Source organism: Phasianus colchicus, chromosome 1 (genome assembly GCF_987193195.1).
Source record: "Phasianus colchicus chromosome 1, bPhaCol1.hap1.1, whole genome shotgun sequence".
NCBI lineage: Eukaryota > Metazoa > Chordata > Aves > Galliformes > Phasianidae > Phasianus > Phasianus colchicus.
In genome coordinates this window covers 61,547,832-61,575,771 of record NC_143436.1, presented here as the reverse complement: position 1 = coordinate 61,575,771, position 27,940 = coordinate 61,547,832, and the positions used below count along the sequence as shown (strand labels likewise).

General features: G+C 37.7%; 1 protein-coding gene across 8 annotated transcripts in view; it reads right to left on the bottom strand.

Moving 5' to 3' along the window:
• Positions 1-27,940, bottom strand: part of ERC1 (ELKS/RAB6-interacting/CAST family member 1) — a 291,931-nt gene that overhangs the window by 13,561 nt on the left and 250,430 nt on the right. For 6 of the 8 annotated variants that reach the window (XM_090145169.1, XM_090145142.1, XM_090145146.1 and 3 more), the window contains 2 exons: positions 21,382-21,483; positions 5,696-5,884 (listed from right to left, as the gene is read on the bottom strand). In XM_090145169.1, the coding sequence (XP_090001295.1) occupies positions 5,696-5,884; positions 21,382-21,483 (291 nt within the window). Of the gene's footprint in view, positions 1-5,695; positions 5,885-19,735; positions 19,803-21,381; positions 21,484-27,940 lie in introns of those variants that run through there. The other 2 variants (XM_090145151.1, XM_090145159.1) reach the window with 1 other exon arrangement.

The window sequence follows — 27,940 nt, the reverse complement described above, 5'->3', positions numbered from 1 at the left end:
TTCTCACAGATGATACAGAAGTAGGGACACAAAAGGACTGTAAACAAAGAAGTATACAGGAAGTATATCAAATAGCAATTTGTAATTTAGAGCTAGGTTTACCCCACTTGGAATAGTTTGTATGACAAAATGTGTTTGATACTTTTAAAATTCAGCAGGCGTATATGCAATTTTAAAACTGAATTTTAAAGCTACCTGCATGCAGTCTGGTATCCTGTATGAAAAGCTTAACATTAACTTGGCTGAGAGAGAAATGTGAATTATATACAGTCATGACTGGCTAGCTGATGCAGCAGGTTGTGGCTGATATGGGGAAGCCACATCATCACCTTTCTCTTCCTGCTTTGTGCGGCTGAGCAGAAGAAACTCCTGAGTTCTTAGGAGAGGGTTAGTAAGTAGGAATGCTAAGATGGTGTGTGCCTTGACTGGGGCCAGTAGACAGGGAGAAGGGAAAATCTTGCTTCACTACAAAGGCTCTTCTATGACAATAAAGGTTTTTCAAAAGCACCTCATTGCTGAAGCAGTCACAGGTACAACAAGGTGTCAGTAGTGGTGTGGGACAGCATTCCATCACAAGTGTCTTCTGAGAGACTGTCTTGTGGAAATAAACTTGCCCAGCTCCTACAGGCTGCTGTTGATGCCCAGGTCACAATGCAAATGGTGCTGGAAACACCTCTGGGAAGAGGTCAATTGTGCAGAAAAAAATGGTGCCTGGGGGTGACAGAAACAGTCAGGATGAAGCCTGGACATGTCAAAAGTGGCTGGAAAGAGCCTCTGATGGCTGAGAGCTTGGAAGTAAAATGCTGCCTCCTCCTATTCCCAGGGGTAAGGAAATTATTTTTATCAGATAAGTCCTTTTCTGCAAAAGGAAGTATTCTTTTAGAATGTCCTTCACTGTAGGACCTGTTGAAAATAAAAAATCTCTCCAAGATAGAGAGAGCTGGTTTTGAAGTTATGAGAAACATTTATAACACTGGTTAAGCTATTAACGGAATAAGCACTGTTGCCTGTTACTAATATCTGGTTGCTCTGTTTGGTTGTCTTTTTACTTTCTCACACTGCTGCCTTCCAGCCACAGCATAGCAAACTACCACCAAAATATATAAACGATGGTTTTCATCAAGTCTCTGCTTCTCCTCCACTCTTTCCTTTTGTAAAGATCAGAAAACAAGCAAACAAACAAACAAAAAAACCCACCCTGAACTGTAAATAAAAATGTGGAACATGTCATTATGTTCTTAATGTTATTTCCTTTCATAAGGAACAAAATCCCTCACTTCAGGACAACCATCTGAAATGTGAAATGTAGCCGAAGTTCTACAGAGCCCAGTATTAACATAATGATATGCTTAGGACAAAGTGAAAGAAAATACTGTATTTAATAGAAATTGCTAGGATATTGCAATTATTTACAATAAATGAATGGAATTTTTATTTCTCTGTGTCAAGATTTGGAACACTCATCCTTCCTGCTGGTAACTCCAATTTTATAATAAGAAAAATGTTTAAGAGGGCATGAACCGGTTGAAGGAGGACAATTCCAGAAACAGCACTGGTTGAAATGTTTGGGAATATTGGGACAGAAGTGACTCAAAGGAATATTTTCCACCAAATTAATAACTTAATGACATGGTTCCAAGCACTGTAGGTTCCCCACTGTCCACAACTCAGTATACCCTGTTTACATTAGTTTTTGAGATATCGTATATTCATAAAGTATTGCCTTCAGGCCTTCAGTAAAGATGGACCAAGATTTTACTACAGTAACTCAACTTTGCAAAATGCCTTTGAAAAAATGCCAACAACAAAGAGCTATATAGCATTCTGGCTACATATTCTGAGTTAAAATCAATTGAAGCCACTAAGGAATACAGCTGAACTCAATGGCAGCATACAAAAACTATTACACATGAGAGGTACCAATTATCAACCAAATTTTTAGAGTCCATGAAATTATTAATCTGGCAACATACTCCCCTGAGAACCATGGCAGATGCTTTTCCAACACTGATTTGTACATGAGTTTCTGTGGGTCACTGTGGATGTGCCAGAAGATTATAAAGTTTATAGCTACTTTGTACACTAGCTTTACCAATGAAAAGAAGTCACAAAAAACCTATTTCTATTTGTACCTGAGCCTGTCCAGCAGGCACGAAAGACCTGCAGAATATGAAACACAATACAATGCTTCACCAGTAATAGCTGCTGGAGTGGGAAATCATGGCTTCAAAACCAACAGTATAAAAATAAATTCTCCATTATTTATTAAAAAAAAAAAAAAAAGCACTAAAAACAAATCAGCCAAACAAAAACAAATACACACAAAAAATCCACCCCAAGCCATCTCATTGGTGAGAAGTGGATAACATTAGCATCATTCTTAAATATCATTGGTCTTTAGTTAAATGTATCCTCTCTAAAAATGTTAACACTTCTTAACATTCAAGAGGATTAATTTTTTCCCACTGAGGCTTGTGAAGCATTATCTACAAAGGATCATATTAGAAGGGACAGGAGTGAATTTAATGCATTGGATTTGAAGTAATTTATAAAACTCATTAAAATTCCAAAGATGCAAAATGGGCAGTCTGTCACGGGCTTCTGCGAATCTGGAGAACTGATTTCTCCCCCCATGGGAATCCTTTAAACACAAAGGAAATTCTGCAGTCAGAAACAGAAACGCTCTGCAGACATAAATGAAAAATGTGCTTTGTAAATTGAAATATATCATTAGTTTGTATTTTTCAACTGAAGTTTGTTAAATACAATCTATGTGAGCATGGGAAAGCAGAAGGGACCGCTACATTTTATTTTAGCAAATGTTAATTGTGTATGGGAATCACAAATGGAGTAACTACTTCTAATAAACGAGGGGATAGTAATGCAGAATTAAGACAATAATGAAAGGGGATGGAAAAATGTATTTTTTCTCTTCTTTAAGATAACTCAGATAAATTCTTGTCTCACCATTTACACTTGAACATTTTCTTCATAAATGTTGCTAGGGGACTGGCAAAGTTTTATGAGAGCAGTACAAAGAACTAGAAAGAACAGATGCTGTTTCAGTAGACCAACTACCCAGAAGGACTTGCAAAAGAAAGCTTTTCCCATTTTTTTAACCTATGTCTCTTGAATCATAGAATATCTCAAGTTGGAAGAGACCCACAAGGTTCACTGACCTAACCTCTAGTAGATCATAGAATCATAGAACCTCCAAGGTTAGAAAAGACCTAGAAGATCATCTAGTCCAACCATCCACCTACCACCAATGTTGCCCACTAAACCATGTTCCTTAGTACAGTATCTATATGGTTCTTGAACACCTCCAAGGACAGTGACTCAACCACTTCCCTGGGCACCCCGTTCCAGTGACTCATCACTCTTCCTTTCTGAAAATAAGTTTTTCCCAGTATCCAACCTGATCTTCCCCTGGCACAACTTGAGGCCATTCCCTCTTATCCTGTTGCTGTTACCTGGGAGAGGAAGCCAATGCAGACCTTGCCACAACCTCCTTTTAGGTTATTGCAAAAAGTGATGAGGTGTCCCTGAGCTTCCCCTTCTCCAGTCTGAACAATCTCAGTTCCATCACCTGCTCCTCATAAGACCTGTGCTCCAGACCCATCACAGCTCCATTGTCCTTCTCTGGATACGCTTCAGGGCCTCAATGTCTTTTTTGTAGTGAGGGGCCACACTGACACAGTACTTGAGTTACAGCCCCACCAGTGCCAAATACAGAAGGATAATCACCTCCTTGCTCCTGCTGGCTGTACTATTTCTGATACAAGCCAGGATGTCATTGGCCTCCTTAGCCATCTGAGCACAATGCTGACTTGTGTTCATCCAAGCATCAACCAACACCCCCAGGTCCTTTTTCTCTGCACAGTCTTCCAGCCAATCTGCTTGACGACCGTAGCATTGCATGGGGTTGTTGCGACTAAAGTGCATGACCCAGCACTTGTTGAACTTCATCCCACTGTCCTCAGTCCAGCCTTCCAGTCTGTCCAGACTCCCCTGTAGGACCTTCCAACTTGGGCTCATAGATCCTGATTATATTCAAAGACCACAATGGCTATATAAGACTAATAAATTTCTTTCAGGGAAATTCAAATTTTGCCCACGTACAGCCTTCATTCTTTTTTTTTTTTTTTTCAGAGATGGCCCCCCATATATACATGCTACGGGATTTGCCAACCGTTGTTTCATCCCACCCTAACAGACAACGTGGTTCAAAATGATGGCATGTGTTATACTGAAAAACTTTTAATCCTGGATCAGGGAGTACAGAATTCCAGAGGCCAAAAAATGCTGACTTAGTGCGTAGGGGATAGCAGGCTCTGCAGGAAAAAAGAATGTGCCAAGCCTATAGAGACAAATGTAGATATCAAGTATACATACAGCACATGCTGAATCAAGTAAATGAATGAAGATAGGTAGAAAGACAGAGACTAACTGTCTTGTACCATCTAAATCCTGTTACAGGCATATTTATCATTAGAGGTCTGGTCTTCTTTCTAAATTGTTAGATATGCTTCTGTTGGCTTCCTGTAATTTAGTTTCTGAGCTGCTGTCTCAAATTTTTGAATCAAAATTGAGCATCATAAAAGAAGAATACCAGAACTGAAGCATTCAGGTAAGACTCAATACAGTGTTCACTGACCTTCAAAACCCCATTTAATTATATAGGCCTTACACTAGCTTCTGTTCATATTGGGTAGAGTTTGCTGTATACATATAGTAGTGAACAATTTGGTAAAAGAATTGGCATTATAATCCAAAGGTTCAAAAGAACAAAAGCAGCCGCATATGCCTTATATGAGTTTATCTAATGTATTTGTAATACAGAAGTAAAATAAAAATTAAAGGGTTGAAATAGGAAGTAATAAGAAAAAAAAAGGTTGTGGGGAGTGATCAATTACAGTATGAAACAAGAGATAAAAACTGCCAGGGAAGGGATTAAGGAAGGCAAGACATCGCTAGAGCTGGGAGAAAGGAAGATTATTTCTGTAGTTGAATTATAGCTAGATTGACAGTCTCTGTAATGACTTCATCAGACAAGCCATTATTAAGACCTTTCAGTTCTGTATTCTAAAACTCTTGGAAATACACTGTTGGACTTCTGAAACCACTGTGTGTGTGTGTGTGTATGTGCATGCATGTGTACATGGATGTATGGCACTTAGTACCAGGGGTCAAATCTCAAGTGAGTTTTCTGGGCAAGGTGGTAATACGAAAAGCAAAAGAAAGTACTGGCAAAACATACTGCTGCAGATGATAAAGACATTACATACATTTACATAAAGTGAGTGACCCATAAAAATATGCCAATTAAAATATAAATGATTTGTGTTATTAGAAAAAGATTTAAGATCCCTATGACTATGTTAATTTATAAAGAACAGCTAAAATCTGTTAGTAGTCAAAACATGGCAAAAGGAGTATCTTGCAGTTATAATTTCCGTGACTGCCTAAGTGCAAGTTCTCAAATACAGATACAAGAGCAAATAAAATTCCATAATAAATATCAAATGCCAATGATTTTAAGAAGTACTGACTTCTTCCACCAGCTGAACTGTGGATCTTTGCTGGCTGTTTTCACCACTTACAGCACGATTTCACAACATTTTAGTGTGGCACATCATTATGATCTATATAAACATTTCAGGCCCTTTCTAAGAGCTTCAGACCACAAACTCACCTGCTCCTGGGTCATCTTCTGCAGCTCTTTCTCCCAAGCTGCCCGGTCATCATCCAAATGGTAGGAAGCAGGTGGGGTGAGTCCACGCAGAATCAAGGGGTCACGGTCATGGCAGAGGGCTGTCAGATGTCCAATGTACAGCTTCAACTTGCTGCGATTCTGATCAAGTTCTAAGAGGGGCTGAATTATCTGAAATAAGAGAACAGAAATAGTGAGGAACAGTCTGAGATGACTGAGACACAAGCAATGGTGAAGGCGAAGATCAGCAACTAGCTTACAATCTTGTTCAGCTTCAAGAAACACAAACACCCTCCCTCCCTGCAGTATTCCTATCCTATGGCCCTGCAACCATACAGAACAGAGACAGACAGAAATGAAGTACATCAGGGAAAGGGGATGTGGTGATGACAGCCATCTTACTGATATCTGAAATAATGATGATATGGGGTGAAAAATGAAGTGGTATAAATTAAATGGATTAAGTCTATTGATTATCCATGAGGACTTCAGTCATATATCTCAAATCCCTCCTTCAAAGGTAATTTATTCTTCTGATAAAAAGGTGACTGGCAATAACAACGTAGATTCTAGCTCATTTTACTTACATTTGTTATGTACGTACGTATGCACACATTGAACACATTTTAAAGAAAGAAATTTCTAATGATGGAAAGTTGCTTGTTTTGTTTCTAAGATGAACATCACTCTGCTGTAGAAACCACAGAAAGTATCTTAACCAGAATGTCTTCTACAGTTTTGAAAAAGCAATCATCTTATGCAAGCCACGATAAAAAAATAAAACCAAAGAATTCTAATTAAGTACTATTTTATTTCATTTTACATTACCTAATCTAAATCTCTGTATCTAACCTTTTTTTTTTTTTCCCTCACTGCAATCCCTGGAACCATCCAGTTCCCATATAAACTATCAGAAGAGTCATTTTTCATTTGTTTTTCCAAAAAATAGGGGCCGAGCAGATAAACACATACGTGGAAACCCTCACTATATCCCTGCCCAAAAGAATGCACTTTGGTATTTCATGGTCTTATGCCCACAAAAATAGACATACATTCTAAAGTGCAGAACACAAAACTTTGTCTTTAAGGTTTACAACGGACCAAAAAACCAGGCTTTGGGCCTCCACTCCATCAAACAAGGCACTGAAGCTACATGCAGTGATGCGCACCAGCTCTGAGAGCTGGAGAGCCCGGCCACAGCGCAGGCAGCCTGGCTTTGTGCTCCCAGGCAGGGGCTGCACCTGCTCTCTGCTAGCGGCCGGGGATATCTTTTCAATAGGACACCTCTGACCCCGCTAATGAATAAGGAGTGAGATAATCTCTGAGTCAACAGAAACAGGGTGCTGGCACCACTTTCAACAAAGCCTCTGGCTTCGAGCCCTTTTAATAAGGCTGTCAGGGCTCACTTGTTTTGTTTCTAACGCTGTTCTACATGGATTAATTTCTGTAGAGCGAGAGGATCTGAGAGCAGTGGCTAAGCAGCTAACTAATGTCAAACTGCTTGTCCCACAGAGAGCCAGCTGTACTCGGCAGCCCGCGCCAGAGACACCGCTGAGACGGTGCTGGGGCAGAGGGGATGGACAAGAGACCTACAGAGAGAGTAAGCTCACTCGCTTATTATAAAAACCTACTGCTATGTGTGGCCTCAGGGCAAGCTCTGTTTGCAGTTATATGCATGTGTTAAAATACAATGTGATGCAGCAAGCCTGAAGATTGCAACAGGGCAGAATGCTGCTCTCTTGTACAGGACAATGGGAAGGTATATTTCAGCATAGTCATGTTTCACTTCCATCACCTAGTACACCTGTCTTTAACCAATTACACCTATCAACTTTGGATGTTTGGTGAATTTGCACTACCTCTATCCCAATTTCTTATAATTAAGATCACTGAGATTATGATCTGAAACTGCACTGGCTGTACATGTTTAAAAATACATGACATTTCTAATTTATCTGGTGTTTCCTATCCTACTAATTGGTTTGGCCACAAAGGGGAGAATGACGGAATGTCCTGGGAAATGTCTGTTTTTATTAAAATGTGACAATGAAGTAGTCAACGTCTGATAACTCGCTGTCCAACCAACACAGCAGCTGCCTTGTATTCTCTTTCAGGTACCACAGTCTATTCAATATCCATCAGATATGCAGATCCATCAAATCTGCAAAGAGCAAGACTTGCCAACATTCCCAGCTGTGACAAAGAGAAAGCACAGCTCTCTAGCAAGTAGTGATGGAAAACTTTAATAGAAGAGCTGAATCTGACTGCTCAGGGATATTCTCTCTGCCCCCTTACCTTGAGCAGCATGTTCCTCTCTCTCTGGAAACAGGCCAAATGAGGCGTGTGAAAGTTCTTAACTAGCAGCACTCCCAAAGCTGTTCACAGAGCAACGATTTCTCTCACTTGGGATCCATTAAAGCCTGCCAGTCAAGAAGGAAATGCCCTTCTATCTGCGTTCCTGCCATATCTAATTTGAACGACACAATTAGCAAAAGGCATTCTGCTTCCCACACAGCTGAGCTGCCACTGCCTTATCTCAAGAGGGTGTAAGAGCATTTGCTAAGTGGGAAGGCAGGGCAGTACTGGATGCATAAACCACAGCGTTCTCATGATCAGCTCAGTGCTGTAGAGCTTTCTAGGAAAACAATGGATAAATAGACCAAACCCGGGAATATCTTCTAAAGCAGCCAATCTTCATTAAGCACACTGACATGTTTGGGCCATCCTCACCAAAGCATGGAATGAAGTCTGCTTAATGTACCCTCTAGTTCAGAATACTGCTAATGGCCAGCTATGTTTGAAGGAAAAAAAAAAAGGCAATTGCTACATTGCTGAAGTTGAGACATGAAATGTCTGATAAATCACTGATACAAAACCAAAGCATCTCTACCAACCGATAAACGCACTTGGGAAGGTATTTCAAAACAAATTCAACTTGGAAACAACGTGCTCCGTTTTTCTGAGCAAAAAAAAAAAAAAGATTAACTTCAAGCATGACAAATGTGAATCTAATTGTAGGTTTGCAAGCCCATCAGGAGTAAGATATGCTTCAGGAGGAAATTAATCCTGCTTTTTCAACTGTAGTCTTGCTGGTTCTTACAATGGTCAGCTTACATATGAGTAACTGTATTTGAAAGTTTTTTATGACAGAAGTCTGCATTTAAATGCGCTGCACAGATAAGGTACTTGTAACTGGATCTGGCTGGATAGAGCTATCTAAATGTTTGGGCTCTTTTAATATGAAAGATGAATGCACCTCAGATACAGAGCCTACAGCGTCTAAAAGTTTGTCTGAACAGTGTGTAACGTAAATATGCAAAAACAGCCAACCAGGTGGTTATATGGAGAAGAAAGGCAATGAATGGGTGGTGTAAGTGCAGCAGTGTTGAACTGAGACAAATGCAACACTGACTATCCATAAACGTCTGCAGAGTAAAGTATGGTTTTAATCAACGTGTAATAGAACTCAGTTACCACAACCACTAGCTTTAAATTATTAGTTCTCCAGGCAAAAGGACAAATGACCCGGGCACCTTTCTCCCTGCTAACATTCTCTTCTTCTCCAAAGGAAGCAACCGCTTTTCCAGAACTAAGTAATTAACTTCATTTAATTAATTTCAGAGAATATGTTCTACATTTCTACACACTGATAAATCTGCAGCTCCCACTTCGGAGCCAAAGAAAGTTTTATAGGCACTCATAAGAGCTTGCCTGTTTTTCCATTTACATCAATTGATCTAGAAAGAGTTACCTGCTTCCAAAACTTCCTTACTCAGAATCATGCACATGGATCAACAACAGTCATCTTTTTCTCACAGAAATGTATATATGAATTCTCTGGGCGAATAAAAGGGAGAAAATAACTTCATATTGACACTGCAGCACCAACACGCTTGGCACTGGCACGACTGCTGTCATAAGCCTGCACATGTGCTATGTGTATTTTATTCACTACAGAACATTACAGGGCAGAGTAATGCAGATAAGTGGTCTTCATTCTGCAATCAAGTAATTCAGCAAACTTTTTGCCACTTACTCATTAATCATAGAAATCTTTTCCAACCTTAATTGTTCTATTCTTCTAAGAAAATAAAATGGAACTGATAGGTTATCTCACAGTCCAAGTAATTAAAGTGAGGTCAAAATATAACTGGGTTTGCAAGCATTTGGAAGAAGTGTACAGAGAAAGAATCAGAAAGTTTCCAAGGAATTCACCAGTTTGAGAAATACTTTAGCTTGCTAGCCTCTTCTATAGACATTGACTGTTCTTTGTAGAAGCTGCAAAGGCACAAAAACAACAGCAACAAGGATGCCTTCAAAACCTTAGGCTGGATGTGGCAAATAGGCTTTGAAAATAATCAAGTTAAATCAGAGAGCACTTTATCTCCTATCAAACACATTTCAAGCAAACATGGCAAATTATTTTCAGCCCCAGTTTTCAAACTCCATTGCCTCCAGATGCTTCCCAACAAAACTTACTTCCCAAAATACAGTTACACAGCAGAAGATGGACCTGAAGTCCGGGTACATGGAGACATTTATTAAAATGAAATTATTCCGAGGAGGACCTGAAAAATCTAACAAAAGATGGAATGGATCATATTGGGTCCTCAGATGCCAAAAGGAAAACAACTCTCCTGTATCTGGGTTTTGTTATAGATATCATCAGAAAAGAAAATTTTGCCTACATAGCAAAATTTCTTGTATTGTGAGATACGGAAATAAACTGAGAAACAGAATGATACAGTCTGGAAATATTTGCATGGTAAATTGAATTACGCCTTTTCCCTGCTCAAACCATTTGTGTTTGTTTGGCAACAAATGCAAGGGTTCAACTATGATCATCGTGCAACCATTGAATGCAGTGGAGTTTTATGAGGCATGAATTTGGCTCAGAAAGTGCAAAGCTTTCCCAAATTCAGAACAATTTATCACTGATGTCTTCCCTTCGTTATTTTAAATGGAAACAGAAGAAAGTTCTCAAAAAGACACTGCCTGACCTCAGTTCAGTTCAGCTCAGTTCACTGCTGCACAGATACTTGGTTTCTTCAGGAGACCACAACACAAAAGCCCAAGGACAGGCTCAGTTTTCTTCAGATTTGTTTTAAAGACAAAAATGGATTTAAATCTAACCTTCATCATTTTCTCCTCATAAAACAAAACAAAACAACATGTGTGAGGAGCTGAAGGAGATTCTGGCTGTTTTGACAGAGCTGTCTTACTCAGTTCATTTCTGACAGAATCAATTAGGAAATCATTTTTATAAAGCAAATTATTTTTGAAATTTTTATACACCATGAACAAATCCCATGGATTAATGATTTCCAGAGTTCACTCCCTTCATCTTGGGAAAAATCCAGACCAGAAGACTAGAAAAAGTACAAAAAGGGGAGAGTCATTTTTTATTAAGTTTCTTCATTTAAGTAAAATCTTTTCCCCATTATGTAGGTGAATCAAATAATTGCAGTGGGTTGGTTGGATTCCTAAAGCACCTAAAATGAAAGAATAGTTCAAAAATATTTTTCTACATAACAAATCCAGAAGTGTTTTTTCATGACACTGACAATTTTGCTTACATGGGCTGCAGAGTAAAATTTTGTGGGGAACCATGTGTGGAATAGCAGGAACTACTGCAGATCAGAATTGAAACACACTGGCAGGACTGTGTGAAGCTTATAATTGACACACTGGGGAATACTAAAGTCCAGCAGTGGGGAGAGCTGAAGGGGTTCTCTACATACAGCAAACCCAGCTTGAATTTTGCATGTTTCATCAGTCCTCTGCTTTCAAAAGCAAGAGCATTTGCCCAAATCCTCACCTCCTAAATATAACTAATTGCACAATGCATCTCATTCTTCTGTAACAGTCCATATGGCTTTTCTAGCTGAGGCAAAGGAATGAGATTTGTGACTTAACTGCAAGATGATTAGAAAATACCTGTTCAAATGCTGTTCTATTTGTCTAAGTTTTCTTTTGTTTTCAAAAATTTCTTGGGAATCTAGCAACCCAGCAACTTAATTCTCCAAAAAGCAGGTGGGGTAAAGTAAAGCAAGATCCACAAAGAATCTAACACCTTCCACTGCTCGTTAATATGTTAACATACCCGTCATTTGAGAATCTTTCCGGTTAAGTTGTGTCAGTTACCAGATTCAATAATAAATTTGACTACAGAAAGCTGTGAAACTGCGTAATTAGACTTGTGATACTGAAAATTACGATATCATCAAGAAAAAAATAAGAAAGGTATTCCTGTAGCAAATGAAAATGGTTCAATGAGTAAAGTGCAAAGTGCTTGCAGCTGGCACACGACACTGAAGATTTACATAGCATCCACCTGATCAAGCTTCTGTGGATATAACTAAGCTAGTGAAAGTTTTGATTTTACAGAATCAATTTCATGCTGATTCCTTTTTTTACAAGAATACAGCAGCTTAAGAATAAGAAACAATAACTCGCTTCTATTTTTGATCCATTTGAGCTTTCTAGCGCTCATTCTCTAAATAAAAGCGAACAGGAAAGCACAAGTACTCCTTGCTGTACTGTAGTTTGTCTATTGCTTCTTCCTATTACAACAGATAAAAGGAAACAGCAGCTAATATACTTTTGTATGAAACCAGAAAATTGTATTACATATACTGGGAGAATCTGTCCATGTGAATGCTTATGTACCAAGGACTGCATTCTTTCGTCTCCCTACTGTCTGATACATTGCTAATGGAAAACAGAAGGTATTTCTTAAGTAGTCTACCAGAGAACACAATCACTGCTCTTCCTGTTCAGATGAACTATAACCTCCCTGTCCATGATACAAAGCTTTGCCTCGTCCCTCTCTAACACTGAGCCTTCCTTCTGTTCTTCTAGCTCCCTACCTACTACAAGACACTTTCAAAGCAAAGCCACATGGAGCCACAGTCTGTCTGGTTTACTGGTTCATCTGTTGTCACGAATTCTTTTGGCAGTTCTTCGCTCTAATTCAAACGCAAAATCCCATTAACAAATACATTTATATACATACATACATACATATAATTCTTATCTATAAGCTGCATTAAACAAACAGATGTAGTTGGATTGCCTGTGGTGAGAATACTATGAGTTGGAACCTGGCATCTCTGTCAGTAATTACAAACTTCATCAGCCAGGAAAATATAGCGTCTAGATTGGCTACGTGCCCTCATCAGCTTTTATTTCAGTCATATTTCTCTCAAGCTTGTTTTCATACTTAATATATTGGAAAGCAGGCTTGGGCTTGATTCTTTCTCTACTCTAACACCATTCATCCTTCCCAGTTTCTTTCCCCCTAATTTACAATTAAAAGGCACAGGCAATGACAGCCCCAACCTGGCTGCAGCATCCCACTTCCAGAGCTCAGCTTCACTCTCCCTTACACTACCAATGGTGCATTCACAGTGTGCAGAAGCTTCTTCTGTGGTTGCATCCTGGCATGTGGATGAAGGCCATTAGAGACCTAAAAGACTGAGTAATTGGGAGATAGTACAGACTATTGCACAGTCTCTAAGTGACAGCTTACAGGGAAAAAAAAAAAAAAAGAGTACAGAATTCTTACTTACTACAAAGAACTAGCTGAGAGAAGAAGAACATATTGAGCTGTAAATCATCAAAGAAAATAAGATACAGACCTGGAATAATCTCACTTGGTAGAAATGAATGATAGCCTCTTTGCGATTGTTTTGCTGAAAAGCCCAAATCTCTACAAAAAGAAACCAGCCATCTGTTTTGAATGTTTTAGAATATAAGTATCTATTTGTGTTCTTCTTTGATCTCTAAGAATAATAGGAAGACAGTGATACAATCCAGTTACACCTCTGTTGTGAGTGCTTAATTCATCCCAGAACTGCAGATTACAAAATTCCATCTGGAAATCTTAGTCTTATCTTTCTGGGATCAGAAAGAAGACTAACAGTGTATCAAGATCAGTTCTTTTGTGCTGGTAGATAAAACACTCTTAGACAGAGAGTATATTCTTCCAACAAAAAAATTGTTATTAAGATAGCAAAGCACTATACTTAAAGAAACAAGCTGGCAAATGAATTGTTCCCAGAAACAGGAAAAGGACAGAAGTTAACGTCATTTTTAGGATAGCATTCTTCTCCAAACCGGTACATTCTAGTTTAACAATGCTTTTCACTTATTGGCTAAAAGATTACAGTAAGGAACAGAATAAGAGTGGAAAGGAGTGGTTTCCAAACTGAAGGATAGAACATTAATCATTAAGCAAGATATTAAGCTTGAGATCAGTATCACTGAAGTTGGTCACTCCACCATAATGAGTCTGTGGCTTAGACTAAAATAAGAAAGCCACTACAAAGGGTTTTCCATTATTCAGAGTCAAAGGAGAAAAGGTTATTTTCTGAAGAAAGGAAACACTTGGAAAGGCTTGAAAAGAAAAGATACTCATTTGATAGCTAAATCATGATTCTGAACTGTGCTTCCTGGCTGCAAGAGCTGTCAGTCCACACATTCTTCTTGTGCCTTCTTGCCTGAGCTCGAGTCTTTCAGGCACAGGAGTCTTTCAGGTTCATCATTAAGGATGACACCCATACAAGCATGACTCCGGAAAAGCAGGGATGAAAGGCAGATCCAGTGATTAAGCAGGACAATGGTATTAAAAGTACTAATTAATTAGTTACATTATCTTATTTGTGTGTATCCCATCTCGGTTCTTAGTTCTTACTACTGTAAGTTTTGCCCATCTGGAAAGTGGGAGTGAGGATTCCTGACTGTCACAGAATGACAAAACAAATCTGGCAGCTTATCTCTCAGTCGGGCCAAGATAATGTTTAAATAAAGTAATGCCATTTCATGTAGTTGCCTTCACATTTTGCACAGGATATGTCTTTAAGGAAAGGATAAGGTGCACGCTTTCACAGTGATTTTACATGTATGAAAGATGAACTGTAACAAACACACAACTCATCTGTAGATTTTACAGAAGAAGGAATGACTCTTCGGAAGACAACAGAAGGCAATAAAGAAGAGACAGCCGTCCAAGAGCTTTGTTCAGTAGGCTAGAATGGCAGCTCCTTGAAATACTTATTTTCCCTTTTTGGGGAAGGAATAAGATCTTGGAAAGAAAAATAAGAAATATTAATAAATCAAGCTGAACACAAATCCAACACAATTTTGGGAAAAAATTCAAAATGAGGTATTATAATCACCATTATATCACTGTAACAACACGGCTTTAGGATATAATGTAATAATATTACCTAGCACTTATGTAGCACTTTTCCCAAGCAGAACTTACACTTCACAAAAACTTGAGCTCATTTTACGATTAGAAAATTTGAGACAGAGAGAAAGAGAACAAGCAAGTGGTGGGAGACAATGCCAGGAAAGAATTTATCTTCTGAATCGTGGTCTAGTTCTGCATCCAGTAAAGTATACTGTAATATGAGTCAGGCATGAAAGCTTGGAGTTTTTGACGATCCTGCATGATCTAGCAATTAAAAAGACCATACTGAAAATGAATCTATTTGAAAAGCATCCACAGAGAAGCTTATCAGGTCACAGTGTAAAAAATGACAAGACTGAGAACCTAAAAGAAGTGTGACAGTAAGACAAGCAGCTCTCTACATGCTGCAAGCATAAAATGTGCTTGATGTTGAGAAAAAGATCACATTTATGCACTTAATGAATGCCTGCGTAATCATTTGAAAATGGATCTCATCACGAATAAGATGTCTACTTTGCTGAAGAAAATCAGTATATTTATCCAAGCATTGAACAGCTTTTAAAAAAAAGAATGTTTTTCTCAAACTTTCCAAAGCACAGATGCTGTTATTTCTGTAGTGATCTTAATGAAAAGTTCATGGGGATTGGCAGCTGTGGCAAAGGTTGCATTACGTCCTGAGACGTCTTCCCTCAACGTCACTGCTTCTATCCCTCTTACTCTACCATGACAGCAGCCACAGTTCTTCAGGCCATATCATCTGTCACCTACTTCTGCTACTCTTCTCTTTGAATAACTAAATATGCTGACTGATGAGGTATCCATTTGCTGGGCATTTCTTTTCAGCTGTAAAATGGAAATAAATAAATACCCCCTCAAAAACAAACAAAAGGAAAATTGTGAATGTTCATCCTCAGCATTCCTAGGGGTGAAACAAAACTGCTCTGTGAACACCAGAAACACATGGCTTACAAATTGATCGTTCAGTTGCCTTTTGCCTGTGTTTGGTAGCATCAACTTCTCTGTGAGCTTAACCATTTCTATTCTTACTTCAATCCTTTTTAACAACTTTGTCATAATAGAAAGAATACTGAAACGTCATTCAAACTGCGTTGCTCATGAATAGTATAGGTGTAATCTGATGATCCTGAAATTATAATTTACACTTTTTGACAAGAAGTCTATGGAATTTACTTGAGTCACTGTCAGATAATGAAAATGATTCAAATATTTTCTGGTTATGACTTAAGTCCTCTCTCTTACCATCACAAACATCACCCCTGAAATCTTAAGAGGTGTCTTAAATTATGTTAATGCCTTCAGTAACCAAATCACAGTGCTTACAGTTTATACTTGAATTTGACAGAATTTAAGGAAAAATGTCACAGAAAGAGACCTTTTGTCTGGCAAAGATTTTACAGTAATAGGAATGTACTGATATTTTCACCATCTTTAACTTTTTTTTTTTTTCTTTTAATGTGCTCCAGTTCAATGGTAGCTCTTAGGCCATTCCACTGTTACTCTAATAAGTGTGAAATTCATTTTCAGATTTTGTTCCTGGAATTCAAACACAGCAAAGCCAAATGCTTTGCTCCTTAGCAGGCATATCCATGACTTCAGATTTTTTTGGCAATCATTAATAGAAAATAATTCTGCAGAATGAGTTCAAAAATCATGTGGTGATGGCATCTCCTAGGTTCCAATTCCTACTGCAAGCCAGAGCAATGGAATATGGGAAGAGGAATGCTATACAACGGCATGCATGCTTAAAAACACACACAAAGTACATATAAATGATATGCTGGGATATAAGTCTCAGTTGTCACGGTTTCAGTTTGCTCTCTCTTCTATTTTTGCCCTTCGCACTTTCTCTTTACTGTTGCTTTTCCATATTTGGAAAAAAAATCCTTCAATTTGATCGCCTTTCACTCTTTTGACAGCTTTTTTTTGTGATCTTATGCTCACTACATCCATTCAACAAAATTAGTTCTTCTCATATTTGATTGGTAGAGGTAACTCAAGAAGATTTCAGAACCACATTCACACTTTCTCACATTGTGGATAGTATTGCTGTACTTAATGAGAAAACTACATGAATTGAGCAACCTGAGAATTTTAAGCATGGCAGCTTTCTTCTTTTCCACATCTAACACACAGCATGCATTTCCAAGAATATACACATGCACACACATCATGTAATACGTATTAAATATCACAAAGTGTAAATTCCTATTATTTTTGGATAAAAGTGAATAACTAATAAAGTCACTGGCCAGTAGTATCCATACTAGTATCTGAGAAAGACAGAAGGGCATCCTCATTAGAAAGGACATTAGAATCAGAGAAGACAGAGTTCCATCTGGGAAATAAAAAGAGTCATGAGAAATTCAGACAGCAAGGAACTGAGAGAATCATCCCTAGAGATAAAGGTTGGTATTTAGATGGACCTGCAAATCACCATTCTCTGAAACTATACGAAGGGTGCATGCTCTATTTCAGGGGAATTATATCTGACAGTGCTGTCATGTACAGAATTGACATAATATTAACATTTCCCATCAATTCCACAATTCTGCAGGGGAAACATAAAATAATGTAATTTGTTACTGTATGTATTTCTATGGAGACCATATATCTTCAGTATACAGTGAGAAAATCACATCCTCAAGGACCTAAAGTAACCTTGAAAAATTATTTTCAAGTCCTATACTACTGCTACTGGCTACTTTCTAAAAATCAGTTTAACACATGCACTTTATTTAACACATGCAGGTTAAGTGGTTTTAAATCTTTTTCTTTTGCAAAAAAAGATCAAGAATTTTTTTTTTTTTTTTGAATGTACACAGGATGCCATGGTGAAAATGGAATAAATGGCTCGGGAAGCATCAATCACCTCTGTGTTTTTCCTTGTTGATGTATGCAAGACAGACTTGAGACTGACACGTTTCTCAGATGGGATGTCTGTTAGGTGACGATGCTGGCTGCCTCATTATTTCGACTAGGATATTCTGTAACATGCTTTCCTTGTTCTGCAGACATAGCGTGGAAGCAGAGGAAAATGCCTCAAGTACCAAGTAGAGGCATATACTGTATTTAATTGGTATGTAGAGTACCTATCAGTTCACTAAAATAATAAAACATACTCTTGACACAGTTTCATTCATAGACAGATCAGCAAATGGGAGAAGAAAAGAGATTTTTCTATCAGTATTCACTACACAACCTTTGCACATTTTCGCACTGCAATGAAAATGAGAACTATTCCTACCTTTATAGTGAGTGTTGTCTTCCTTTTCATCGTTTACTTACCTGATGATCCCTGTTTAATTACCATGCTTCCGCAAAACTTAACAAGCATTCTCTTTACAACCTTTATGTTTACGTACTAACATACAGCCATTGCAAGAACAGTGATTCAAGAGGAACGTGAAATCAACAATGAGTGCAAATTAATGAAGCACTTTATCAGTTTTCCCATTGAAGAGATTTTCCCAGTTCAAACCCCAAAGGCATGAAATTCAAGTTTGACATTGTCACAGCTGGATTAAATTTTTTAGACGGTTGACTTGAAAAGAGGGATCTGATCCGTAGTCAGACAGAAATGTAACCTTGCAGTTAATTGAGCCAGGGTGAAGAGATGAGAGTAATTTGTTCTTTTTTACAAATGAAGCAATAGTTTTCACAAATGTGAAATTCCAAGATTTGCAGTTTTTCAGAAGAGCTTTCTTTCAAATAATTGATATGGAAAAATCAAGTTCTGGGAAAAGCTGCAAAGATATGCACGTGAAATATTTTTAATAAAGGATACGTGAAGAAGTTTCATATACATTTTAAAACTATTATCATCACAGCTCAATCCTTTACAATATTTATAGTGTTTAAATAAATTTATTCTACTTTAAAACTTTAAAAATGAATTCTATGCACTGTAGCCTTCTAATCCATATTTGATCTGTGTGGCTCCATATCAAGGCTCCTGGTCAGTAAAGGACGTTTTCTTATTGCTAGAGAATGACTCTGCCTTGTGCACTGCCCTGTGTTGTGGAAATGGGAGTTGTTGCAGAGATAGCAGAAAAGATAAAATTATTGGGGCAGATACAGAGAAACAAAATGTTGTTTAAATGACAAAAAGCTACCAATTTCTTCCCTCCCCCACTTTTTTTTTTTTTTTTTTTTTTTTTTTGAGAGAGAGAGAGAGAGAGAGAATGAGGGAGATGGAAGGCAGAAGGTAAGCTTAAGGGGACTTCATTCTCTGCCTTCAAATTTGCAGAAAATTTATTATATATTATATTTTGAGTCAGGATCAAGAATCATCTGCTCTGAGCTGATAAATACTTGTGAGCAGGTCAGCCTGCATGGCAGCCATCTCACAGATCTCAACATGCTCGAAACCTTTAGCAGAAACATTATCTGCAGGAGGAACACTATCTCCAAGCAAATTTTTTACTAACCAGAATCGCAAAAGCATACGTAGATTTGGCTACAGTGCAAACTACTTGGAAAAAGAATCTTACTGAAAACATTTCCTTCATGAAGTAAATGATAAATTGTGAAAGACATTTCCTGTTCTCTTGTATGCTCTAAGACTTTGCTTTGCATATAAACTCAATTACATGCCCTGGAAAGTTCTCCCCACAACATCATGAAACAATGACATGATTATTATTAGAAAATCACCAACGACAAATAGGCACACAAGAAACACCCACATGCAGAGACTATGCAAGCAAGGGAGAAGGAGTGTGCCCCGATTTCACAATGCACACAGCAGTGAGAGGGAAGAGTGACTGTCGGAAACTTTTCTAATGGCAAGTGAAGTTGATTCTCACCGTTCTGAACAAAATGGCTGAGCTAAGAGCATCTGACTGGTTATGCCCAAATACCCTCCTCCTCATCCTAGCGGTGCACAGGTGGCAATGGGAGAAAAGCCCCAGAGCAGCATGGGAATGAAATAAAGACTTGGTTAGTATTTAAAGCACATACGTAAGTACAAATAGTAGCAAAAAGTGTGGTTTTAATCCCTTACGGAATACTCAGGGTTACCTTGAGGTACAGCTTCCTTTGTTCTCTTGTAGGCTTTGCTAGTTCTAAAATGCCCCTCCACAAAGGGAAGGTGCAGTTGGACTCTTCTCCTGCCTTCTCCCTGCCACCCTCCCCTTGAAGTCTTTGCAAGAAAATCCTTAAATATTTAAATTTTATCTTTTCGTCTCATCTGTGAATACTATCCTGCATTCAGTCACAAACATGTACTACAATTACACTGTAGAAATGGCTTCATTTCACTACATACTTGCAATGCAGATATGACAGATATTCTAACATTTCCTCCAAAATAAATTTGGAAAAGCAATTTAATATGCAGCCTTGACAATTGTGCTCTCCTGAAGAAGCTAAAACCAACATTCTCCAAAAGCGTACCAGGAAATTAAAGACATTCAATTTACAGTTCTTTCCATACTATCTGGAGAATAGTATTAAAACAAGATGCAGAAGGAAGCTGCTTTGAAAAGGAGAATTTTTCTGATCATTCCTTTGCTTATATCCCTTGCTATTTTCTAATAGAGACAAAGAAAAAAATAACCATTTATTTTTGCAAAGTGAATATTGTGTTTTGTGTTTGCTTTCCCACTTTCCTTTTGTACATTACTCAATTTCTGCATTTCTGCATTTGTTGGTGCTTAAAGGTCTAGAGTGAGATGCCTTCCCTCAGATCTCAGTAATTTCTAGATCAGCCAGAGGGTGAAGAGGAGTGCCAAACATTCTTTCACTTTGTCAAGGCAGTGATTAATGATCACTAATATTTTAATTAAATTGGAATGGATGAGATTACAACAAGGGATATGCAATTACGTTGGCATTTTCTGTGTTACCCGAGGGACAGGTAATCTTTCTGATAGTTATCAAACACACAGCTGTACTTTGTAAGTGACACAAGAGGCTCCTCGCTGCCTTGGAGATGGTAAATTGATTTTCCTCCAGTTCATGGCCCATTGAGTTTGTGAGGGAGCAGCCTCTGCTCATTTGGCACACAGGCCAGGATTTCCTCATGGGAAGTGAAGGGAACTGCTCATATGCAATGCATAGATCAGAAAGCTGATCCTGGAGCATGATTTCCTGCTACTGAAGACAAGGAACAGTTCTTGGCACTCCACACATTCAAGCAGCAAACCACGAGTTACTAAAACATGAGCATGCTACACAGGACTCAAGTCTTGCATTTTAAGGCAAGCAACATTTCTTGCTGTCTCCTCTTCACCCACTTAATAATAGCTTGGTACCAGGAACTTTTTTTCACATTTTGGGAGTTTTCAAGGAAGGTGACACAACAGCATCAATTTCTGTTTCATAACTGCATTGTGGAATGCTATTTTTGTTCCAAGGTACTGCAAGCATGTCAGGGAAAATAACATGCAACTCAAAATAATCAGCCTCCATTGTCAAATTACTTTACAAGAGAAAAAGAGAGAGACTTTACCTGATCTGGGGAGGGCTTGTGGTTGGTTTGGTTGGAATGGGATGAGGATTTGAGGTGATCATCCTCATAGTTGTCAGCCATCAGCTTCATACGGTTCTGTGTCTATTCAAGAAAAGAAGAATTTCAGATTAACTTTAAAGGGGTCATAGGGATTAAAGAGAATAGGCTATTTATGCTACTCAGTATATCCAAAATCCATACTTGGAAAAAAAATAAGATATGCCTATAAAACACACATAGGTATTAATACAGAAAAATGAAGACACATTAAAATCCCTACATGGTGAAACTAGATTAATTTTGCAGTTAACTGGCTCATCTGGCCTGTACCTCCCAAATCTGGTGCTGTATTCATGTGTAGGAAGAAACTAATTTCTTGTTAAAGAACCTTGAGATTAAGATTCAGATACCAATTTGGAGAACGATTCAATGGAAACATCAGTTAGATGAGATTAAGTAATTTTAAAGAGAGAAATCTGTTTTTAAAAGAAGAGTAGGAATGCTGAATATTGATTATTAAAAACAACAATAAAAACACATTCAGTCTAAAAATCAATTCTCCATTGATATATCAAAGATACAAAAATCCCCAGACTGGGGTCAGAAAAATCTGAATAATGGAAAAGCTTTCATGTGAGGAAATTACAAATTTAATAAATTTGCCTTTGTGAAGGAGAGGTGACACAATAGAGATGTGTAAAATTACAAACTCCGTACAGTCAAGCAAAGGACAAAATATGAAACAAGTTTCCTTGCTTTTCTTAGATTTTCTTCAACTTCTCAGGAAATGTCAAGTTTCAAAGGTTTAAGGAGAAAATATAAAATACATGTGGAATTTTAGACTACCAGATATATCAAAGGTCATTTTTTAACTGAATTTAAACACAAATGAAAATCCAAGGGGCACTTTGAGCTTGTACAAGGACAACTAACTAAGCACAAGGTTCGCCTGTTCCTCCTTACTTCCAGGCAATAAATTGTCTAAAAAGACAGATAAAAATAAATTGAATACTGCCTTACCATTACCATTCTAGGTCAGCAATTGCAAGGAACTTTAAAATACACTATATGCTTGTGTCTGCAAAGGAAAATGTTAGTGACATGAAGCCCTGTTAACAAACAGCTATCCTGAAAGGAGGATCCTAAATGCCTACAAACACAAACACACAGAGGAAATAATCCACACAGGCAAAATGTCTCACTTTCCCAGTAGAGCTACAATAGCAATGTAGATAGCAATGACACTCAGTATGTAGCATAAAGGAGACTACACAGGAGAGCTGGATCTTGGATCTCGCAATGTGAGCCATGTCAGCAGCTTCAAAAGAGGGCATCTGGGCGCCACTGTCACAAGGCACATATTTTGGGAGCATAACCAAAATAGAACAATGGCTTTTTCCAGTTTATAAGGTAGGCAAAGCCTCATTTTGAGCTTTGTGAAATTCTTGTACTATGGAAAAAAAAAAAAAAACACCAAAAAAAACAAACAAAAAAATGGCTAGCCAGACTTGTATTAGATATGATAAACTGTGAATTATGTGCTAGACATATTAAAATCATCAAAGATTTGCTAAAATTAAATGTCTTCAAGGAAAACTCAAAGCTCACTGTAAAAATGCCAGTTGTTGATTCAATCCCTTCATAGCTGAATGATTTCTCACTGCAAACTATTATTTTAATGAGATTCTCAATGCTAGAGAATGTAGATTTGAACCGCCTGTATTCAGATCATTATAGAGACGGTCCAGGGCTTGAATCTGGATTTGATTTTAGTTTGGATTAATTTAACAAAAGCTAATTGTAAATTGAGCTTAAGCAATAAGCAATTTAATCTTCATATTGTTCTGTTTTGTCAAACAAGGTTTGAATTCCAAGTCTGACTCATCATTCATAAATCACTACTTGAAATGTGCTACATTAATACTCAAACAACCGCTTCATTGTAAAGATGCTTTCTCCATATTTGTTATTTTATTAAATGTAAGACTGGATCTTCAGCCATTTTTCTAAGCAGGACCTACTGATGTCTTGGAAAATGTTGGCTTTTATAATAATCTTTCACGTGAATTTCAATTTGTATGTGAATGGATTTATAAAAAAGCAGAATTCTAGCAGAATATTAGTACAAACCACTAACTTTTCTGAGAAAAGAAAGTAGCTATTCTGCATGCTTTATACTACTGCACGTAAAAACCTCTGTATTAGTTCCAATATGGGAACAGAATGATATAAAGATCTAATCATTTGAAGTACAGCATCTCTTGCAGAAAATTCTGAAGTGGAATGGAAGGGGTTGCATGAAGTCCCTTGACTTCATGTAGCATATCCTACTATTAATAGTTAGCAGGGGGCATGGGAAGAGGCTAAGAGAATTGGGCTGATTTAACCTGAAAAAGAGGAGGCTTTAATTATTTTGATAGGAGGAAATAAAGAAGATGAAGCTAGTCTTCCTGGATGGAACTGGACAAGAGACAGCAGATACAAATTGGAAAACAGAAAATTCTTGTTAGAAATCAAGAAAAACCTTTTCATAACTGGGATAATCAAACACCAGAACAGGCTGCCAAGAGGCTGTGGCCATCTATATCCTTGGAGATACTCAGAATTCAACTGGATGAAGCCTTGAGCAGTCTGCTCTAAACAGACATGTTTTGAGTCGGTGCTCACACTAGACAGTATGTAAAGGACCACTCCAGTCTAAATTATGCTTTAATTCTTAGAATTTGGGGTTTTCATTTTCAGATAATTTTACAGTTATCAAGGCTGGAGTTTTCAAAAGAGGGGAAAGATGAGCTCCAAAATTCCTCCTTGTTACACAAATACGATTTAGCTGCTTAGCTCCATTACAGCCCTTAATATTATATTAATATTAAACCCAGAAGAATGTCTCCAGCATCCCAGTGATGACAAACATACCAAATCAGTTCACCAGGAAGATGTTTTCTGTATTGCCTTTTTCAGCCAACCTGACCTTCCACTGTTTTTGCTGTTATTCTAAGAGTGCATGTTTCTGATATAGAAATCTTGACAAGAAAACACCAAATTCAGTACTGACACACTTATCCTTGGAATGAGGCAAAAATTAAGAGATGGAAGAAAAGAAGTGTATTTCTTGGTGTATACCACTAATGTGTTTTTCAATATTAATGTTCCAAGCAGTGTCACAGACCTATTTCAATCATAATAGACAGATGTCTTGTTATGTTTTAATTCTGTGTCAAATATGGACGTATAATGATTCCACTTTAGGCCTAAGTGCTAAATGAAGAATTTCTCATTGAGAATTTTCAAAACAACTGGAAATACATTAACAGAGGTTTTTACTTATTGCTCCTCTCCACAAAAATATATATATATATATATTCAAAAGGATGGAAACTTCTAGAGTATTGGCAAATGGCTGTTGGAATGGTTTAAAAACAAACCATTTACTTTACTGTGGGGAACCACTTTGACATCCTGCAGTCCTAAAGCACGTTGTCATTGTGCTATTATACAATCCTCTCCCACCTTATGAGGTTATGGCTCAGATCCTAAGGCAAACATTTCTACATCACTGTAAAAAAAAAACAAAAAACAACAAAGTGGTTTAACCACAGTGTCCTGTGAGAAAATAAATGAGCAATGCAGACAAATCAGTTGTGTCAGGAGTGCTTTTGTCTAAACCTACAGAGCCTGTAATCAAAACTAGTGATGATAAGAACTGGATGGATGTCAGATCCAAATTTTGCCTAAAAAATACCTTTTGGCATTACAGGTACTTTCTTCACCCATGTGCAGATAAATCACTAAACTGAAAAAAAAGACAAGATCCCATAACTCAACATTCTTCTTCCTTTTTTTCTAGAAGGTTTCTTTCCTTCCTTTCTTTTTCGACAGATTTCCTAAATTTGTCTTCCAATCACCAAAAAAAAAAAAAAAAAGAAAAGAAAACAAAACAAACCCCAAACACCAACCAACAAAGCAATGCACCAAAAAGCAAATGACAACAAATGCACACAGCATCCACCCAGCTTGCCAAGCCTGCAAAAACACCCTTCAGTCTACCAACAAACACTGCACAGAAGAACAGTCCTACAAGCCTTTAGACTAGTGTCAATCCTCAAAGTTACTGAAGAACCAATGCACTCTTTCAGGCTGCTAACAGAAATCCAGAGAGCTTGCCATGAGAGATCTGCAGACCAGAGTCTGTGAACTGCAGGTCTAGGGCAAAATACTGAAAAAAAGCTTTTTCCAGCTATATGTGACAGTGCTCGAGCAGAATCAGATCCTGCATGCCACTTTTTTTTTTTTTTTTTTTTTCCTTCTTCTTGGCAGAATTTCTGCAATCACTTTTTTTGCCCCTCTGATAGATCTGATGTATTCCTAACAATCACTCATTATTTAACCTCAGCCTGTGTTCTGTCCCTTACTGCAACAGGTGGGTATATTAAAAGTACCATGAGAAAATATGATATAAACTTGTTTTTAATCATAAATATAAATCATAAGTCATAATATATAATATAAACCATAACATAAATATAAATCACAAAGCTTCAGCATTGCTTTTAAACATGCTCTTCTGTTGTTTTGTGATTTCACATGTACTGAAACCATATATTCCTCATACTGTTTTTCTGGTTATCTTATAGTTTACTTCTGTCTGTGTTTTATACTGGAAAAAGTTTGGGTAAGCAAGGATGTTACCATGAAGTAAACAGGTTCTAATGCAGCCAACACCTGAAAACCTTTGTTCCAAATAGCACTTTGTGTAATATTTTAGCTGCCAAAACTGTAGCCCTGATGAATGTTATTTAAATCTCACTGTGTTCCCACCTCATGGATGAACAGCTTCAAGGCAAACATGCCTGGATATCCTACAGGTAAATTCACTGAGGCTACACTGGTACTTTGTTTGTACACTACTTCCTAAAGACCAAATGAATAGATTTTAGATGTGGTGAAAAAAATGGACAAGAAGCTGATCCACAAAGTGTAGGGGAAGATCAGCGACGTATCCTGCTGGTAAAACCTAGCAGAGTCCAACCTCTCTTTCTAGTGCAATTCCACACAGAAATTTAAAAACCACAGATTTAACAACAGACATCATTTATATTTTACAGAATACTTTTACTTGAAAGCTTGCACTATGTTGTATGTTATAATGAGAATACACAGCTTCCTTAAGCATCTCAGCAGGATAGCTAGCATTCTGGTCACCATTACACTGGCGAGGTTGAGAAACCAATCTTTATTTGTAGGAATAGCACACTGTATCTCTAGACATGACTCCTAATAAACAGCAGATACTAGCTGATAAGCTATGCTTCCACTATATTAATCTAGGCAGCTTCATACAGCGCATTAACTTACTCAAAGAATCCTCATCAACTCTGTTTCTCCACTGTGGAACACAGTGGAAACCATGACATCAGTGACTAGTTTCCCATTTTTTTTTTGTAAAATACTTGAGTAGAGTCATTTCTGGCTTTGCTAACCAGCCTAAACAAGCTTTATTATTCCTTTAATGTAAAGTTTAAAAAAAACCCAACACATTGAGTAAATGTTAATATAATGACTGTACTTGTGACAAATGGATATGTGGTGGAGATCGTGTGTGAGTGAGTTAAAGGAATCATCCCATTTCTGTCAGACTTGAATGTTTCACTGAGAGCACACGTGTACAGATGAAACATTCTAGAAACGTTTTGTCTGCTAATAATGCAGAAATATAATAGAGAAGCTCTTTTTTGGAAGTCATTAGCTAAATCCAGAATATCTGAAAAATTATATTCTCGTGTTCAGATAGTCCTTTTCTACTTTGAGAACATGTGGTGAGCCATACCCTCTGTAAATACCTGACTATCTTCTTGCTGGAACCTGGCTGCCAGAAACAAGAGAATAAACCCTCCCCACTTGTCATTAGATTGTGAAGCCCTGCGTAACTACCTTCAGCATACACTCATCTTGAGTATGGGGTCTGTGAGATTCTGCATCAGGTATTTTAATGTATGTGCCCTTCACATTTCTAATATTTAATGACCCAGGAGGCATTTTTTGAATTTTAAAGACACGGTACATGTTGAGTTGTCATTTTTAGTTGCAGGGTTTAAAAGACACATCATTAGTGAGGTTTGGCTTTCCTTTTGGCTATGTTTAGTCTTAGCAACCGAGATCCCACTATTATCAGCAAACAAACACAATGCACAGCTGAATACAAATGAAAATCTTCTTGTTATACAGTTCTGTATATTCCGGAGTACTGTGTTTTGGTGACACCAACAAAGACCATATGCTGCATGCAGCTGCTGTGGTTTTTCAAAGCCTGCAGGATTTAACACAGATCCTACCTGAGACAAAGGCTTCTCCATCAACTATTGGCAATGTTACAACAATGTTAGATTATAAAGTGAAAGACTTTATCAGCCGAGTTCATTTCTGCATTTAATTATTTCATTTTTCTGTTCGTCTCCCCACATGTGGTAATTACAGAGAAACTTCATTTTGCAGAAAGCATATTCGCAAACCTTTGAACTAAACTAAAGGAGATCATTTAGATATGAATTTCTCTCTGAGG